This window comes from Heptranchias perlo, chromosome 1, assembly GCF_035084215.1.
Source record: "Heptranchias perlo isolate sHepPer1 chromosome 1, sHepPer1.hap1, whole genome shotgun sequence".
NCBI classification, from domain to species: Eukaryota; Metazoa; Chordata; class Chondrichthyes; order Hexanchiformes; family Hexanchidae; genus Heptranchias; species Heptranchias perlo.
Window position 1 is genome coordinate 41,582,470 of NC_090325.1, and position 20,900 is coordinate 41,603,369.

Genomic DNA, 20,900 nt, shown 5'->3' on the forward strand with positions numbered 1-20,900 from the left:
AGGACTGGAGTACAAGGGGGCAGAAGTTATGCTGCAGCTATACAAAACCCTGGTTAGACCACACCTGGAGTACTGTGAGCAGTTCTGGTCACCGCACCTTCGGAAGGACATATTGGCCTTGGAGGGAGTGCAGCGTAGATTTACTAGAATGATACCCAGACTTCAAGGGTTAAGTTACGAGGAGAGATTACACAAATTGGGTTTGTATTCTCTAGAGTTTCGAAGGTTAAGGGGTGATCTGATCGAAGTTTATAAGATATTAAGGGGAACAGATAGGGTGGATAGAGAGAAACTATTTCCGCTGGTTGGGGATTCTAGGAGTAGGGAGCACAGTCTAAAAATTAGAGCCAGACCTTTCAGGAGTGAGATTAGAAAACATTTCTACACACAAAGGGTGGTAGAAGTTTGGAACTCTCTTCTGCAAACGGCAATTGATACTAGCTCAATTGCTAAATTTAAATGTGAGATAGATAGCTTTTTGGCAACCAGAGGTATTAAGGGATATGGGCCAAAGGCAGGTATATGGAGTTAGATCACAGATCAGCTATGATCTTATCAAATGGCGGAGCAGGCATGAGGGGCTGAATGGCCTATTCCTGTTCCTATGTTCTTATGTTCCTATGATCCTTCAATCTGATTGATTAAGGAGATACACAGTTGCTTGCCCTGTTCACTCAGGTCCCAGATGCCCTCTTTCCCTCGCTGTGACGTTATCAGGTCGCACTTTCAGAAACTTGCCACGCAAAAAGTTTAAAAACCCAAATGTGCAAGGACAAGTCTAACTAATGGAAAATGGTCTTAGATGCCCTGCTATAGCAAATTCTGACACATTTTGTGCTGTTCCAGTCACATGATGTTGTCCAAATTCTGTCAACCTGCATAACATTAATAACATAGTTGTGTGGCAAGTTGGTACTCTAACATTCTGTGCCCCAGAGTGCCAGGATATGCAATCGTGCCTCTTAATCCAAGCACAGTGATTTTCCAATCTTGGTGATAAAGCTAGGCAAAGATGCTAGACTGAGGGTAAGTATTTCTCTACAGGGAAGGTGAGAGGGTAACTCTCTGAGTTACCATTGTCCCTTCGTACAATCCTTTCCCCATACCATCCACCAACTCCCACCTGAAAGGAACGCAGAAAAGTTAAGGAGAGAGAAGCAGAAGAGAGAGAGCAGATGACAGAAGCATAACAGAAGTGACAGAGAGAAACAGCAACATGCAGACGTCAGATACAGGCAAGCGAATGACTATATTCTCTAACTTACCAGTTGAATAGTATATATAATAATTTATTGACAATATTATGTCTGTGCACACTTCATGTCTACAAAACCTTACTTCCCGTTGTCAACATTTCCCATTATAAATTCCTATGTCCACCTTTATAATGGCAACTGCCTATGTAAACTTGTCACACTGATATTTCACCATCCAGCCAGAGGCAATACTCACTGTACCACCTCAATTTTGTTTCTCCCAGTTCCTCAACCTGTACTGCAGAGAAATTCCGATGCTCCAAACAACTTTGTTTCTCTGCTTCCCAAGTTGCCATAGATGCTAGACTGTTGACAACGGGAAGTAATTAACTACAAATCATATAAATCAAAGTATTATACAAAATAAAGGCAGAATATAGACCTCAGAATGAGAACTGAATTATGTTTATTTATCATCCACCCATTAACTCACTTTACCCGAAGACAAAAAGGCGTTTGATAAGGTGCCACGTAATAGGCTTGTCAGCAAAGTTGAAGCCCATGGAATAAAAGGGGTAGTGGAAGCATGGATACGAAATTGGCTAAGTGACAGGAAACAGAGAGTAGTGGTGAACGGTTGTTTTACAGACTGGAGGGAGGTATACAATGATGTTCTCCATGGGTTGGTACTAAGACCACTGCTTTTCTTGATATATATTAATGACTTGGACTTGGGGGTACAGGGCACAATTTCCAAATTTGCAGATGACACAAAACTTGGAAGAGTAGTGGACAGTGAGGAGGATAGTGATAGACTTCAAGAGGACATAGACAGGCTGGTGGAATGGGTGGACAAGTGGCAGATGAAATTTAATGCAGAGAAGTGTGAAGTGATACATTTTGGCAGTAAGAATGAGGAGAGGCAATATAAATTAAGACTACAATACTAAAGGGTGTGCACGAAAAGAGAGACCTGGGGATATATGTGCACAAATTGTTGAAGGTGGCACGGCAGGTTGAGGAAGCAGTTAAAAAAGCATACGGGATCCTGGGCTTTTTAAATAGTCATAGAGTACAAAAGCAAGGAAGTTATGGTGAACCTTTATAAAACACTGGTTCGGCCACAACTGGAGCATTGTGTCCAATTCTGGGCACCGCACTTTAGGAAGGATGTGAAGGCCTTAAAGAGGGTGCATGAAAGATTTACAAGAATGGTTCCAGAGATGAAGGACTTCAATTACGTGGATAGACTGGAGAAGCTGGAGTTGTTCTTAGAGCAGAGAAAGTTGAGAGGAGATTTGATAGAGGTATTCAAAATCATGAGGGGTCTGGACAGAGTAGATAGAGAGAAACTGTTCCCATTGGCAGAAGGGTCAAGAATCAGAGGACACAGATTTTACTGGCCTTTATTTCTATGGGAATGGAGTATAAAAGCAGGGAAGTCATGCTATAACTGTATTGGGTACTGGTGAGACCACACCTGGAGTACTGCATACAGTTCTGGTGCCCTTATTTAAGGAAGGACATACTTGCATTGGAGGCAGTTCAGAGAAGGTTCACTAGGTTGATTCCGGGTATGGAAGGGTTATCTTATGAGGTAAGATTGAACAGGTTGGGTCTATACTCATTGGAGTTTAGAAGAATGAGAGGAGACCTTATTGAAACATACAAGATTCTGAGGGGACTCAATAGGGTAGATGCTGAGAGGATGTTACCCCTCATAGGGGAATCTAAAACTAGGGGCCATAGTCTTAGAATAAGGGGTCGCCCATTTAAGACGGAAATGAGGAGGAATTTCTTCTCCCAGAGGGTCGTGAATCTTTAGAATTTTTTACCACAAAAAGCTGTGGAGGCTGAGTCACTGAATACATTCAAGGCTGAGTTAGACAAATTTTTGATCAGCAAGGGAGTCAAAGGATATGGGAAAAGGCGGGAAAGTGGAGTTGAGGTAAAAATCAGATCAGCCATGATCTCATTGAATGGCGGAGCAGGCTCGAGGGGTCGAATGGCCTACTCCTTCTCCTATCTCTTATGGTCTTATTTAAAGGTAATTGGCAATGGAACCAAAGGCGACATTTTTATGCAGCGAGTGGTCATGATCTGGAATCCACTGCCTGAGGGGATGGTGGAGGCAGATTCCATCATGGCTTTCAAAAGGGAATTGGATAAGTACATGAAGGTTAAAAAATTGCAGGGCTACGGGGAAAGGGCGGGGGAAGTGGGACTAGCTGGATTGTTCTTGCAGAAAGCCAGCATGGGCTCGACAGGCCGAATGGCCTCCTTCTGTGCTGTAACCATTCTATGATTCCATTCTATGATTCTACACTTGCTCTTCACTCCCTGAAGGTAAATTTCCCTGGGACTTCTCCCACACAACCACCACAACTTCAATGCAAGAGCCACAAAACCCCAGAAAATGGGATTTACTCCATCTTTCCAGGGTTTCAGCAGCTCATCTGCCAAAGTTGAGGCGGATGACGTTGAGAACTCCCATGGAAATTTACCCGTAATGTCACAGGAGATAATTGATATGGATTGTAAATAGTTGAGGCCCAAGCACTGATCCCTGTGGCACTCCACTCGTTACATCTTGCCAACCTGAAAATCACCTATTTATGCCTATTCTCTGTTTCCTGTGAGCTAACCAATCCTTTATCCATGTTAATATGTTACCCCTACACCATGAGCTCTTATTTAGTGTAGTAGCCTTTGATGTGGCACCTTGTCAAAAGCCTTCTGGAAATCCAACTCCACCACATCCACAGGATCCCCTTTATCCACGTTGCTTGTTACTTCCTCAAAGAACTCTAATAAATTAGTCAAACACGATTTCCCTTTCACAAAGCCGTGTTGACTCTGCCTGATTGCATTGAGATTTTCTAAGTGCCCTGCTATAACCTCCTTAATAATAGATTCTAGCATTTTCCTTATGACAAATGTTAAGCTAACTGGCCTGTAGTTTCCTGCTTTCTGTCTCCCTCCTTTCTTGAATAGAAGAGTTACCAGTTCCAATCTGATGGGACCCTTTCAGAATCTAGGAAATTTTGGAAAATTAATACCAAGTTAACTTTTTTTTGCCTGTTGTTCTGCCTCGGGTTGACAAGATCACGAGTTGAGTTCTGCTGAAGTGGAGGAGAAACTCGTGATAATTATACACGGCCAACTGACAGGATTAAAACGAATGCGCTCACCAGTTAACAGTGCATGGAAGTGTAAGCCCCTCTCTTTATCCTGATGGGAGCAGACATCGAATAAATAAGCTTTGATAGGGCTGTCGATGAAGTCAGTTGAGAAGTCAAAGACGACCACGCCGAAAATAGTGATAAGGATACCCCAAATTTGCCTTTGCTTCCTATCGTCTATGACAGCTGAAAGAAATTTTCAATCAGATCATTAATCTCGAAAGAAGTTCTCCAACAGATTTGAGTATGAAGTTATTTTAATGTGTAGATTTGCAGTGTACATTTTTATGTATTTTCTGATCCTCTTGAAGGAAGACTGACGTGTTTCACCGAAACTACGCTATTTACGGTTATCACTTTCATATTTTTAAAAACTATTAATTATTCAAACCAAGACAAGTATTTAAGACAGATATCGTTATTTCGTTGAGTAAGAAATTAACGTTATTAAGATTTTTAGACTAAAATCGAGACTTTTGAACTTCTAAAAAGTAAGGCGACTACTAATGTGTAATAGTTCTGTGAGAATGAGACAATGCTGCAGTTCCATAACTCTGACCCTGTCTCAGCCCTGCCAATTTCGGAAAAATGCCAACTTGCCTATTACGAAGGCTTCTCCGTTGAGAAACAGGGTCATTCCCACCACCATCAGGACCCCCATGACCAAGATGTAGGGTCTCCTCCTGCCCCACTTGGACCGGCAGTAATCGCTGGCGGAGCCGACGATGGGTTGGAGGACGAAGCCCAGAATGGGGCTGATGAGCCACACCAGACTGTAGAAGCTGCGAGGGAGCCCGACACTTAGCAGCACCGGGGTCACGAAAGCCCCTTCTGCGGCGTAGCAGAACTCCCTTCCAAACATCACCATGCCGTGCATGATCAGCCTAACCGAGGACCTCCTGGGAGGCTCCACCAGGGCGAACATCTCCCCATCCGACCTGCTGCTGGTACTGTCCACCTCCTCGCTGCTGGTCCGCGTCTTTGTTTGAGGTAGTTGGCTGAAGTCGTCCCTGGGCACCGCTGTTAAACGTGTCATGGCTCCTTTCTTTCCTTTCCCTGAGTCCTGCACACGTTTAACTCGTCGGGGATAGCAGCAAAAACATTTATGCTCCCCTATGACGCAGATCTGGAGTGTGCAGAAAAATATCATCTGAGCAGTCACAGGTTTGTTAAACTTGTGTGAGCGCGATTGCATGTACAGCACACACTCTATATTTAATAGTAACTTGTATAAGTCCCACGCAACTTGCCTTATGTAAGCTCTTTGAGTAGTATTTATCTTAATTTCTCCTAAAATTGATAACTTTGTATTTTTTCTTTTTTTGTTCAAATATAACAAAGCTGATATAACAATTATTCTGATCATTACAACTGTCTTTTTGACAAACTGCATTTATTTCCCAACTTTCAATATAAAATCCTAATAAAGAAATCTGCATTCATTTTGTGCATCACCTCCTCAGGATTTCGAATTACCACGTTACTTGTTCAAGTGTAAGGAAACATGGCAGCCAACTTACATGCAGGTCTGTTTCGGTGGTGTTAATTGAAAGTGGCCCCCTTAACAGGTCATCCAAAAAAGATGGCACCTCCAATAATGCAGCATTCCCTCAATAATTCACTGATGTATCAGATTAAGTGCTCAAGTCTTGGGAGGGGTGGGGTTTGAACCCATGGTTTTTGGTATATGCTACCAATTGATCCAAGCTGTCATTTACAAATTTAATTGATACCTTTTTCAAAAGTTCTGTTGTCAGTGGGGGACACAGCCATGATCAAATCAGTTAAATGTTTAGCTCGTTGGCTTATGTCATAGTATTGTTTTGTAGAACCATAGAATTTTACTTCACAGAAAGTGGCCATTCACCCTATTATGCCTGTGCCAACTTTCTGCCCTTTTCCTGCAGCCTTTTTTACATTTTTATTTTTCAAATATTTACCCATTTCCCTTTTTAAAAGCTATTATGGATTCTGCTTCCACCATTGTTTCTGGTTAGGCATTCCATGTTGTAATAACCTTCTGCATTTAAAAAAAATCCTAGTCTCTCTCCCTTCATTCCTATGGTGATAATTTTTATGGAAATAAACCCTTAACAGCAAAATTTCCAAAGAAGCAAAGGAACAGATATCTAAGATTGCAGATTGAAAAAAGGCATAAAATTGACGTTCTTTCTTTCTAACTGTTCACCTTGGAAGTCAGACTGGATTTCTTGTTTTACCCCAAAGTCAATTAGAAGGTATTTTTGTTAATGGAGAAGTTTTTCTTCACATTGGAACTGATGTGTGTCCATCTTTCCCACATGATGAACCTTTCGTTTCTACCCCTGCCACAGCACTGAAACAGCTTTAATCAAAGTCACAAATAAATCCTGTTTCTTACTTACATGCTGTCCCTTGACAACATCATCCTAAAACATGATGTCAGGTTCCAAATGTATGCTGAAAACACCCAGCTCTACTTCATCATCACCGCTCTTGACTCCATCACTGCCTCTGTTGTCAGACTGCTTGTCCAACATCCAGTCCTGGATGAGCTGCGATTTCCTCCACTTAAACATTGGGAAGACCGAAGCCATTGTCTTCCGCACTCGCCACATACTCCGTTTCCATGCCACTAATTCTATCCTCCTTCCTGGCCACTATCTCAGACTGAACCAGATTGTTCGCAACCTCAGTGTGCTATTTGATTCTGAGCCGAGTTTCAGACCCTATATCATCTCCATCACAAAGGCCACCTACTTCCACCTCCTTAATATATCCTGTCTCCACCCCTGCCTCAGTTTACCTGCGACTGAAAAACACATATCACATACCTACAGTGGGTGACAAACACATCTGATCAGTTAAAACTACTTACTATAATGTTTCTAAAGAGGAGTCTTAGAAATTTGTTTCCAGATACTTTCACTAAAAATGTGCATCCCTCACCCATTTCCCCATCTCACAACTGTATAATCTCTGACTCAACATGAGCAATGCCACAGGAAATCTAGTGGTGTGTAAATGTTCAAGTTTTAAGACGCACATATCAAAGTTCAGATATATATATGTACTTCTGTGGTACATTTAAAAATAAAATTAAAAAAGAGAAATAAAACATCATTTCCAGTTTATAGAAAAATCTCTCCATTAACAAAAAAAGTGACTTCTAATTGCTTTATGGATAAAAAATTAAATCTACCTCACTTTTTTTATTCGTTCATTTGATGTGGGCATCGCTGGCGAGGCCGGCATTTATTGCCCATCCCTAATTGCCCTTGACAAGGTGGTGGTGAGCTGCCTTCTTGAACCGCTGCAGTCCGTGTGGTGAAGGCTCTCCCACAGTGCTGTTAGGAAGGGAGTTCCAGGATTTTGACCCAGCGACGATGAAGGAACGGCGATATATTTCCAAGTCGGGATGGTGTGTGACTTGGAGGGGAATGTGCAGGTGGTGTTGTTCCCATGTGCCTACTGCTCTTGTCCTTCTAGGTGGTAGAGGTTGCGAGTTTGGGAGGAGCTGTCGAAGAAGCCTTGGTGAGTTGCTGCAGTGCATCCTGTGGATGGTACACACTGCAGCCACAGTGCGCTGGTGGTGGATGGGGTGCCAATCAAGCGGGCTGCTTTGTCCTGGATGTTGTTGAGCTTCTTGAGTGTTGTTGGAGCTGCACTCATCCAAGCAAGTGGAGAGTATTCCATCACACTCCTGACTTGTGCCTTGTAGATGGTGGAAAGGCTTTGGGGAGTCAGGAGGTGAGTCACTCGCCGCAGAATACCCAGCCTCTGACCTGCTCTCGTAGCCACAGTATTTATATGGCTGGTCCAGTTAAGTTTCTGGTCAATGGTGACCCCCAGGATGTTAATGGTGGGGAATTCGGCGATGGTAATGCCGTTGAATGTCAAGGGGAGGTGGTTAGACTCTCTCTTGTTGGCGATGGTCATTGCCTGGCACTTATCTGGCGCGAATGTTACTTGCCACTTATGAGCCCAAGCCTGGATTTTGTCTTGAATAGCTTCATGGGATCTTTAACATTCACCTGTACCACTGGAACAGGCAGATGGGACCTTGGCTGAACATCTCATTGAAAAAATAATGGGCGGAACTTTCAACTGTGACGGGAGTGTCTAATGGGTGATATCGGATTGGCCGCCCAGCGTGTACAACAGGCAGCCAATCCAATATCACCTCCTGTCGAAGTTGAAAGTTCCGGCGAATATCTCTGACAATGCAGCATTCACTGGGTACTGCACTGGTGTGTTAGTCTACGTTATGAACATGTAATTGAAGTTCCTGCTGCAAATGCCACTGTTGTTGTCACATGCTGAACAGCAGATTGCAGTGCAGAAAGCATTTAGTTCAACCTAACCACATCACTTTCTAATCACAAATGTATGGAGGCAATTGACTGCTCGACACACACCTCGTGTTCTAACGGTCTTCATTGAAAACTAGGTTTATTGAGGATTGTTTCGGACTAGAACTTAGGAGAGGCTATGGCATATTGGACCCCTGTTGTGTACCTCATCAACATCTACCACTGCTACCCTTATAGTGCTAGGTACCTCACCCTGTGTTCCTCAACTTCACTATAATCTTCACCCATAATGCATGTCTGTGCCGGTGCCTAACAAGTTGGGGGGAAGTGAAGATTGGTGCTCAGGTGAATGATTGTCTTCTGGTATGCCTTGCACACTATTAGGGTCTCCTTGTTCTGTTAGACTTGGGGTGGGTGTTTGATACTCCTGTCCAAAGCAGGGTCTTCATTAGGTTATTCAAAAAGTGGCCGGGGAGGGTATCACTTCATTTCTCAGCCGGAGGCGTGCTGGATGTACAAGAAAATTGGCAGGAAGGGGTCCATTTGAACAGCAGTGGGCAGAAACAGCTCCAAGGAAATTCCCAGCCAAAATATCCCTTTAAAGCCACATCAAGTAATTGCTGTGCCATGCTGGGCCATTTACAAGCTTTAGTGCAGTAATGGAGGAATGCTGCATTGTCGGAGTGAGGGACATTGTCATTGTCTTTTAGATGGAATGTTAAATAGAGACCCTGTCTGCCCTCACAGGCGGACATTAAAGATCCCATGGTGCTATTTGAAGAGCAGGGGAGTTATCCTGCTGTCCTAGCTAATCTTGGCCTCTCAACCCCCTAATGCCAAACAGCATATTGCAGTGCAATCTAAAGTCCCCTAATAGTAGCTATACCGTTGGACAGAGTATTAATTATGAAATAATAGGAGCTTGTAACAAAGGTAATGCAGTAATTATGGGGGACTTTAATTTTCATATAGTCTGGGCAAATCAAATTGGCAAAGGTAGTTTGGAAGACGAGTTCATTGAATGCATTCGAGACGGTTTCCTAGAGTAATACGTCATGGAACCAACCAGGGAACAGGCTATTTTAGATCTTCTATTGTGTAATGAGACAGGGTTAATTAGTAATCTCATAGCAAAGGATCCTCTGAGGAAGAGTGATCATAAAATGATAGAATTTCACATTGAGTTGGAGAGTGACGTACTTAAGTCATAAACTAGAGTCTTAAACTTAAATAAAGCCAATTACATAGCTATGAGGGGCAAGTTGGCAAAGGTAGATTGGGAAAGTAAGCTGTGAGGAGGATGCAAAGAGTCTGCAAAGGGATATAGACTTGTTAAGTGACTGGGCAAGAAGGTGGCAGATGGAGTGTAATGTGGGGAAATGTGAGGTTATTCACTTTAGTAGGAAGAATAGAAAAACAGAATATTTTTTAAATGGTGAGAAACTATTGAATCTTGGTGTTCAGAGAAACTTGGGTATCCTTGGTACAAGAAACACAAAAATTTAGCAATACAGGTACAGCAAGCAATTAGGAAAGCAAATGCGATGTTGTCCTTTATTGCAAGGGGGTTGGAGTACAAGAGTAAGGAAGTCTTACTACAATTTTACGAGCTTTGGTGAGACCTCACCTGGAGTACTGTGTACAGTTTTGGTCTCCTTATCTAAGGAAGGATATACTTGCCTTAGAGGCGGTTCTACGAAGGTTCACTAGGTTAAGGGTTGTCCGAAGAGAAGAGATTGAGTAGAATGGGCTTATAATCACTGGAGTTTAGAGGAATGAGAGGTGATCTTATTGAAACATATAAGATTCTGAGAGTGCTTGACAGGGTAGATGCTGAGAGGTTATTTCCCCTGGCTGAAGAGTCTAGAACTAGGGGGCATAGAAGCAGGATAAGCGGTTGATCATTTAAGACTGAGATGAGGGTTGCAAATCTTTGGAATTCTCTACCCCAGAGGGCTGTGGATGCTGAGTCATTGAATATATTCAACGCTGCGATAGATAGATTTTTGGACTGAATGGGAATTTTGGATAGAATGGGAATCAAGGGATATGGGGATCGGGCTGGAAAGTGGAGTTGAGGTTGAAGATCAGCCATGATCTGATTGAATGGCGGAGCAGGCTCGAGGGGCCGTATGGCCTACTCCGGCTCCTATTTCTTATGTTCTTATGTTAACCAATGCCACCTAAAACAGATTAACTGGCCATTCATCTCATTATTGTTTATAATAAATTGCTATACACAAATTGGCTTCTGCATTTGCCGTCCTAAAATGTTACTAGACTTTACAGGTAATTAATTGGTTATGAAGCAATCCTGAGGCCATGAAAGGCATTAAATTCATATAAATCCTCTGGATACCTAGGAATAGGTAGCATAGTGGTAATGTTACTGGACTAATCCGGAGTCATGAGTTCAAATCCCACCATGGTAGATGGGGAATTTAAATACAATTTTAAAAATCTGGAATTAAAAAAAAGGCTAGTATCAGTAATGGTGACCATGAAACTACTGGTATTGGTTCACTAATGCCCTTTAGGGAAGGAAACCTGCCTCCTTACCTGGTCTGGCCTATGTGTGACTCCAGACCCACAGCAATGTGGTTGATTCTTTATCGCCCTCTGAAATGGCCTAGCAAGCCACTCAGTTGTACAATCTCACTACAGAAATTCACAATAAGAATAAAACCAGACGGACCACTGGGCACCAGACATGACGAAGGCAAACCAAGCCCAATTGACACTGCAAAGTCCTCCTCATTAACATCTGGGGACCTGTGCCAAAATTGGGAGAGCTGTCCCACAGACTAGTCAAGCAACAGCCTGACAGAATCATACCTTTCAGCCAACATTCCATCACGATCCCTAGGTATGCCCTGTCCCACCGGCAGGACAGACCCACCAGAGGTGACGGTACAGTGATATTGTCAGGAGGGAGTGGCCCTGGGAGTCCTCAACATTGATTCTGGACCTCATGAAATCTCATGGCATCAGGTCAAATATGGGCAAGGAAACCTCCTGCTGATTACCATCTACCGCCCTCCCTCAGCTGATGAATCAGACCTCCTCCATGTTGAGCACCACTTGAGCAAGGGCACAGAATGTACTCTGAGTGGGGAACTTTAATGTCCATCACCAAGAGTGGCTCTGGTAGCACCACTACTGACCGAGCTGGCCGAGTCTTGAAGAAATAACTGCCAGACTGGGCCTGTGGCAGGTGGTGAGTGAAACAACACGAAGGAAAAACCTACTTGTCCTCACCAATCTACCTGTCGCAGATGCAACTGTCCATGACAGTATTGGTAGGAGTGACCACCACACAGTCCTTGTGGAGACGAAGTCCCGTCTTCGCACTGAGGACACCATCCAATGTGTTGTGTGGCACTACCACCATGCCAAATGGGATAGATTCAGAACAGATCTAGCAGCTCAAAACTGGGCATCCATGAGGCGCTGTGGGCCATCAACAGCAGCAGAATTGTATTCCAGCACAATCTGTAACCTCATGGCCTGGCATATTCCTCACTCTACCATTACCAACAAGCCAGGGGATCAACCCTGGTTCAATGAGGAGTATAGAAGAGCATGCCAGTAGCAGCACCAGGCATACCTAAAAATGAGGTGCCAACCTGGTGAAGCCACAACACAGGACTACATGCATGCTAAACAGTAGAAGCAATATCCTATAGACAAAGCTAAGCGATTCCACAAACAACGAATCAAATCAAAGTTCTGTAGTCCTGCCACACCCAGTCGGGAATGGTGGTGGACAAATAAACAACTAACAGGAGGAGGAGGCTCCCTGAACATCCCCATTCTCAATGATGGCGGAGTCCAGCATGTGAGTGCAAAAGACAAGGCTGAAGTGTTTGCAACCATCTTCAGCCAGAAGTGCCAAGTGGATGATCCATCTTGGCCTCCTCCCGATATCCCCACCATCACAGAAGCCAGTCTTCAGCCAATTCGATTCACTCCACATGATATCAAGAAAGAGCTGAGTGCGCTGGATACAGCAAAGGCTATGGGCCCCGACAACATCCCAGCTGTAGTGCTGAAGACTTGTGCTCCAGAACTAGCCACGCCTTTAGCCAAGCTGTTCCAGTACAGCTACAACCCGACAATGTGGAAAATTGACCAGGTATGTCCTGTCCGTAAAAAGCAGGATAAATCTAATCCAGCCAATTACCGCCCCATCAGTCTACTCTCAATCATCAGCAAAGTGGTGGAAGGTGTCGTCAACAGTGTTATCAAGCGGCACTTACTCACCAATAACCTGCTCACCGATGCTCAGTTTGGGTTCCGCCAGGACCACTCGGCTCCAGACCTCATTACAGCCTTGGTCCAAACATGGACAAAAGAGCTGAATTCCAGAGGTGAGGTGAGAGTGACTGCCCTTGACATCAAGGCAGCATTTGACCGAGTGTGGCACCAAGGAGCCCTAGAAAAATTGAAGTCAATGGGAATCAGGGGGAAAACTCTCCAGAGGCTGGAGTCATATCTAGCACAAAGGAAGATGGTAGTGGTTGTTGGAGGCCAATCATCTCAGCCCCAGGACATTGCTGCAGGAGTTTCTCAGGGCAGTGTCCTAGGCCCAACCATCTTCAGCTGCTTCATCAATGAACTTCCCTCCATCAGAAAGGTCAGAAATGGGGATGTTCACTGATAATTGCAGTGTTCAGTTCCATTCGCAACCCCTCAGATAATGAGGCAGTCCATGCCCGCATGCAGCAAGACCTGGACAACATCCAGGCTTGGGCTGCGAAGTGGCAAGTAACTTTCACGCCAGACAAGTGCCAGGCAATGACCATCTCCAACAAGAAAGATTTGAACCACCTCCCCTTGACATTCAACGGCATTACCATCGCCGAATCCCCCACAATCAACATCCTCGGGGTCACCAATGACCAGAAACTTAACTGGACCAGCCACATAAATAATGTGGCTACAAGTGCAAGTCAGAGGCTGGTTATTCTGCGGCGAGTGACTCACCTCCTGACTCCCCAAAGCCTTTCCACCATCTACAAGGCACAAGTCAGGAGTGTGATGGAATCTCTCCACTTGCCTGGATGAGTGCAGCTCCAACAACACTCAAGAAGCTCGACATCATCCAGGAAAAGCAGCCCGCTTGATTGGCACCCCATCCACCACCTTAAAAATTGTCTTCCTCCACCACCATCGCACCGTGGCTGTAATGTGTACCATCCCGTGAACGAATAAAAAAAATAAATTCCCTTGACATCCTAGCCTATAATCCTCCCTCAGTCAAAATTAACACAAATCAGATTTCTTGAGCTGTGAGCAGCCAGCTAAGTGAAAGGCTGACAAAGTTAGTTCCTGCTGAGAGGATGGAAGGAAGCGAATTTGGCCAAAACAGCAGTTCACTGCTGAGACAGTGTGAGCCTGATTCTGCAAGATTGGGCAGATAAATGTAAATTTAATTAATGAAACTAGAGTAGCACAGAATTACGGGGCATAGAAATCGTGAGATCAGGAGCATAAGAAGGCCATAGCATATTGTCTTCTTATTCACTTTTCACTACTTTTGTGAATTCCTTTTTGGATCTGAGGACATCCTCGCTCAGTGTCTATTACTACTATTTACTGACATTACACCACTTATTCATGTTAGCTTTCCCCCAAAGCATTAGTGAAGATAGGAAAATCAGATAGGGTGATTTTCAGCTGCTTCCCACCAACTTCCTGGCCAGAATAGATGGGAAGTCAGCTGTTGAGATTTAAATGAGGCCTGGGAGTTTAAATATCCTGGGTCTTTCTTCTGGAGCAGCAGGTCAGTTTCTAACTCACATCGCTGCTTACCTGCCGAAGTTAAAATTGGGGCCTATGTTTTTTAAATTTTTAAAAGCTTAATTGGGCAATTCAATCAATTTTACTTTTTAAGGTTAGGAAAAAGCTGGCTGTCCACCTGACCAACAATTGGATGCCAGGAAGCAACATTTCATTCATGCATTTCAGTACAGATGCATTGAGTTCTGGCTTTGACTTCCATGCAACTTAATAGAAAAGTGATCAGGCATTGTCGTTGCAGATACCTGGTTCTTGTTTTCTTGATATATATTAATGACTTGGAATTGGGTGTTCAGGGCACAATTTGAAAATTTGCAGATGACACAAAACTTGGAAGGGTAGTGGACATTGAGGAGAATAGTGATAGACTTCAAGAGGATATAAACAGACAAGTGGCAGATGAAATTTAATGCAGAAAAATGCGAGTTGATGCATTTCGGTAGGAAGAATGAGGAGAGGCAATATAAACTAGAGGGCACAATTCTAAAAGGGGTACAGGAACAGAGAGATCTGGGGGTATATGTACACAAATTGTTGAAGGTGGTAGGACAGGTTGAGAAAGCGGTTAAAAAAAGCATACGGGATCCTGGACTTTATAAATAGAGGCATAGAGTACAAAAGTAAGGAAGTCATGATGAACCTTTATAAAACACTGGTTTGGCCACAGCTGGAGTGTTGTGTCCAGTTCTGGGTAACGGACTTCAGGAAAGATGTGAAGGCTTTAGAGAAGGTGCAGAAGAGATTTACTAGAATGATTCCAGGGATGAGGGACTTTAGTTACGTGGATAGACTGGAGAAGTTTGAATGGAGATTTGATAGAGGCATTCAAAATCATGAAGGGTCTAGACAGAGTAGATAGAGAGAAACTGTTCTCAATCGCAGAAGGGTCAAGGACCAGAGGGCATAATTTAAGGTGACTGGCAAAAGAACCAAAGGTGACATGAGGGAAAACTTTTTTACACAGCGAGTGGTTAGGATCTGGAATACACTGCCCGAAGGGGTGGTGGAGGCAGATTCAATCATGGCCTTCAAAAGGGAACTGGATAAGTACTTGAAAGGAAAAAAATTGCAGGGCTATGGGGATAGAGCGGGGGAGTGGGACTAGTTGCATTGCTCTTGAATAGAGCCAGCACAGATTTGATGGGCCGAATGGCCTCCTTCCATGCTGTAACTTTTCTATGATTCTATGATTCTACGTGACTGTTAATAACTCAATTGACAGTGCACTGCTTGGGACAGCATAACCAGGACATTAAACTATACAAAAACCACAACTCAGACAGTAATGGATTATTAGTCAACAGTAAGGAGAAAGAAGAATCATTTCCATTGTGAATACTTTATATTTTGAATTTCATGCATGTCGTGTGATAAAGAGGATTTGGGGAGAGCGATTATAAATGGCTAGGTTGTGGAACAGCTGACCACTATCTTTTGTCACAATCACATCACCATAAGCAAGTACGTATCACATGTTCATAAACAGACATACAGAAATGACGTATGCTGCACATGTTTGTGATAGCTGGGGGGATGAACTGCTGATTCCATAATAAAATGCATTCATTCACATAGAAACATAGAAAATAGGAGCAGGAATAGGCCATTCGGCCCTCAGAGCCTGCTCCACCATTCATTATGATCATGGTGAAATGCTGAATCCAATGTCTTTGACATCATGTTCTCTCATGGTCTCCAGTAGTTTAATTGTTCCCGTCAGGTTGACTTTATAATAAAGAAGAGGCTTCTGGACAGACTCTCCCACAGCCTTCAACCCCGCAAAATGGATCAAAGCCGAGAAACTGTGCTCTCTGAAGAGATTACGCAGAGCAGATTCACCTAGTAGATCGATTTCTCGGAAACTATGTCTATTATTAATTCATAATATTTATTAACGATTTAGATGAAGGCATAGAAAGTCTCATATCTAAGTTTGCCGATGACACAAAGATTGGCAGCATTGTAAGCAGTGTAGATCAAAACATAAAATTACAAAGCGATATTGATACATTAGGTGAATGGGCAAAACTGTGGCAAATGGAATTCAATGTGGACAAATGTGAGGTCATCCACTTTGGATCAAAAAAGGATAGAACAGGGTACTTTCTAAATGGTTAAAAACAGTGGATGTCCAAAGGGACTTAGGGGTTCAGGTACGTAGATCATTGAAGTGTCACGAACAGGTGCAGAAAATAATCAATAAGGATAATGGAATGCTGGTCTTTATATCTAGAGGACTGGAGTACAAGGGGGCAGAAGTTATGCTGCAGCTATACAAAACCCTGGTTAGACCGCACCTGGAGTACTGTGAGCAGTTCTGGGCACCGCACCTTTGGAAGGACATATTGGCCTTGGAGGGAGTGCAGCTTAGGTTTACTAGAATGATACCCGGACTTCAAGGATTAAGTTACGAGGAGAGATTACACAAATTGGGGTTGTATTCTCTGGAGTTTCGAAGGTTAAGGGGTGATCTGATCGAAGTTTATAAGATATTAAAGGGAACGGATAGGGTGGATAGAGAGAAACTATTTCCACTGGTTGAGGATTCTAGGAGTAGGGAGCACAGTCTAAAAATTAGAGCCAGACCTTTCAGGAGTGAGATTAGAAAACATTTCTACACACAAAGGGTGGTAGAAGTTTGGAACTCTCTTCCGCAAGCGGCAATTGATACGAGCTCAATTGCTAAATTTAAATGTGAGATGGATAGCTTTTTGGCAACCAAAGGTATTAAGGGATATGGGCCAAAGGCAGGTATATGGAGTTAGATCACAGATCAGCCATGATCTTATCAAATGGCAGAGCAGGCACGAGGGGCTGAATGGCCTACTCCTGTTCCTATGTTCCTATGTCCATCTCAATACGGTATTCCTGCTCTCTCCCCATACCCCTTGATGCCTTTTGTGTCCAGAAATCTATCTTTCTCCTTCTTAAATATATTCAGCGACTTGGCCTCCACAGCCTTCTGTGGTAGAGAATTCCACAGGTTCACCACCCTCTGAATGAAGAAATTTCTCCTCATCTCAGTCCTAAATGTCCTACCCCGTATCCTGAGACTGTGACCCCTTGTTCTAAACCTCCCCAGCCAGGGGAAACATCCTCCCTGCATCCAGTCTGTCTAGCCCTGTCAGAATTTTATACGTTTCAATGAGATCCCCTCTCATTCTTCTAAACTCGAGTGAATACAGGCCGAGTCGACCCAATCTCTCCTCATACGACAGTCCTGCCATCTCAGGAATCAGTCTGGTGAACCTTAGCTGTACTCCCTCTATGGCAAATATATCCTTTCTTAAGTAAGGAGACCAAAACTGCACACAATACTCCAGATGTGGTCTCACTAAGGCCCTGTATAACTGCAGTAAGACATCCCTGTTCCTGTACCCAAATTCTCTTGCAATGATGGCCAACATACCATTTGCCTTCCTAACTGCTTGCTGCACCTGCATGTTTGCTTTCAGTGACTGGTGTACAAGGACATGCAGGTCCCTTTGTACATCATCATTTCTTAATTTATCACCATTTAAAAATAATACTCTGCCTTTCTGTTTTTCCTTCCGAAGTGGATAACTTCACATTTATCCACATTATACTGCATCTGCCATGTATTTGCCCACTCACTCAACTTGTCTAAATCGCCTTGAAGGCTCTTTGCATGCTCCTCAGAACTCACTATCCCACTTAGTTTTGTGTCGTCAGCAAACTTGGAAATATTACATTTAGTTCCCTCATCCAAATCATTGATATATATTGTGAATAGCTGGGGCCCAAGCACTGATCCCTGTGGTACCCCACTAGTCACTGCCTGCCACCCTGAAAAAGACCCATTTATTCCTACTCTCTGTTTCCTGTCTGTTAACAAATTTTCAATCCATGCCAGTATATTACCCCCAATCCCATGTGCTTTAATTTTGCACTCTAACCTCTTATGTGGGACTTTATCAAAGGCCTTCTGAAAATTCAAATACACCGCATCCCTTATCGATTCTACCAGTTACATTCTCAAAAAACTCCAGTTGGTTTGTCAAACATGATTTCCCTTTCATAAATCCATGTTGACTTTGTCTAATTCCGTTGATAATTTCTAACTGTCCTGTTATCACGTCCTTTATAATGGACTCTAGCATTTTCCCTAATACTGATGTTATGCTAACCGATCTGCAGTTCCCTGTTTTCTCTCTCCCTCCTTTTTTAAATAGTGGGGTTACATTTGCCACCCTCCAATCTGCAGGAACTATTCCATAACCTATAGAATTTTGGAAGATGACAACCAATGCATCCACTGTTTCCATGGCTACCTCTTTTAGTACTCTGGGATGCAGATTATCAGGCCCTGGGGATTTATCGGCTTTCAGTCCCATTAATTTCTCCAGCACTAGTTTTTTACTAATACTAATTTCCTTTAATTCCTCCTTTTCACTAGACCCTTGGTTCCCAAGCATTTCTGGGAAGTTATTTGTGTCTTTATCTGTGAAGACAGAACCAAAGTATTTGTTTAATTGCACTGCCGTTTCCTTGTTACCCATTATAAATTCTCCCGTTTCTGACTGTAAGGGACCTACATTTGTCTTCGCTAATCTTTTTCTTTTTACATACTGGTAGAAGCTTTTACAGTCCACTTGTATGTTCCTTGCAAGTTTACTCTCATACTCTATTTTTCTCCTCATAATCAATCTCTTGGTCCTTTTTTTGCTGAATTCTAAACTGTTCCCAATCCTCAGGCTTGCTACTTTTTCTGACTTTATGTGACTCCTCTTTGAATCTAATACTATCTTTAATTTCTTTTGTTAGCCATGGTTGGGCTGCTTTTCCTTTTGTGTTTTCGCACCAGAAAGGAATGTATAATTGTTGCAATTCATGCATTCGTTCCTTAAGTGTTAGCCATATCTACCATCATGCATTTAAATGAAGCTCCCCAATGTATCATAGCCAACTCACTCCTCATACCTTCGTAGTTTCCTTTGTTTAGATTTAGGACCCTATTTTCGGATTGGACTACTTCACTTTCCATCTTAATGAAGAATTCTATCATGTTATGGACACTCTTCCCTAAAGGACCCCGCACAACAAGATTATTAATTAACTCCTTCTCATTGCACAATACCTAATCTAGGAAAGCCTGTTCCCTGGTTGGCTTCTCAACATACTGGTCTAAAAAACCATCTTGTGCACACTCCAGAAATTCATCCTCCACAGTATTATTGTAAATTTGGTTTGGCCACTCGACCCCAACTGGTTTCAGTGGTGCATACTTTATTATGAAGAACAGCTTAATACACCTGTATTTAAGCAGCAGTTTACAGGATGGAAACTGGAGGTATGTTACCCACTTCCACTCTGGGTAGGGCTCATGCCTTGGCCTTTCATGATCCTCACGGCCTCCACCCTCTTGGATCCCACAGATCCTGCCTTTTGCAGACTTCTTTCCTTGTTCCGACACGGGCGTTGGGCTCCTGCCAATACATCCGCGTTAATAACTGGTATGCTGCCTTGGAGGGACCCCCTACGAAGATACTAGGTTGAACTGTTTGTAATTGCATTTTTCTACTATTTTTTTTTCAAGAGGTTATATTCCCATATATGGTCCATAAAACCACTGTACTTTTTGATTGTACTTTCATGAGAAATACTTTGATATGATGAGGTTCCCTCTCATGTTTGTGCTTGCTCTCAGAGAAATGCAAGTGTAAGGATTGTAGCAATTTGCTTTACTTGAAGCTTGGAATTCACTTGTGTTGGAAAACAAGGAACCATGCCGACTCGTTATCGGAATCCTGCTGATCAGGATCGCCATCCTGTTGTTGATAGGTGCTTTTAAATAAAAAATTAATGGTGATTTTAAGCCTACCCACCTGGAAAAAACTAGGTGGTTAGACAGTTAAAATACCCCGAGCTACTTATCTGGTCCTGAACCATCTGGATCCCACTGTCTGCAATTTTAACCTGCTCTCCTGGGCAGGCAACTGGAACACCCGCCCAAGGACGTGATCCTTCTTTACATATGCATGTCAGGTCCCAATGACGTCAACAGGACCCCCGACTACAATTTTAAATCAGGCTGCGGCTTTCTGCCAGGCCAACCCGGGACAGAAGAAGATCAGACCCAGAAGAGGCTGAAAACATTTATTTTTTCTTTCATTTGTGGAGCCAGGAGCAGCAGGAGGGTCCCACAAGGAAAACTTAGGCTTCCCCAGCCCTGACCTCCCCATTCCCCCTTCCCAAATGCAAAACACACACGAGGCGTCCCGGGACCGATACCGCCACCTACCTTGTGTTGGCGGGTGATCTCTGGGTTGATTGATTTTACACTGCCCCTAGTCGACCAGCAACATGTTGACTAAGCCGGGAAGTTAAAATAGCCCAGGCCTGATTTCTGCAGCAGCGGGTGATTTTCCAACTCACCTCATCACCCACCAGCCCAGTGTTAAAATCGG

The 20,900-nt window shown here is 43.4% G+C and overlaps 1 protein-coding gene across 1 annotated transcript in view; it reads right to left on the reverse strand.

Moving 5' to 3' along the window:
- The window catches only part of slc45a2 (solute carrier family 45 member 2), an 89,598-nt gene extending 84,117 nt beyond the window's left edge, over window positions 1-5,481 (reverse strand). Inside the window, exons 1-2 of the mRNA XM_067990784.1 lie at window positions 4,979-5,481; window positions 4,388-4,564 (exon numbers count right to left, since the gene is read on the reverse strand). Coding sequence (XP_067846885.1) covers window positions 4,388-4,564; window positions 4,979-5,414 — 613 coding nt within the window. The 5' untranslated portion in view covers window positions 5,415-5,481. The remainder of the gene's footprint in view (window positions 1-4,387; window positions 4,565-4,978) is intronic.
- Window positions 5,482-20,900: the final 15,419 nt, after the last annotated feature.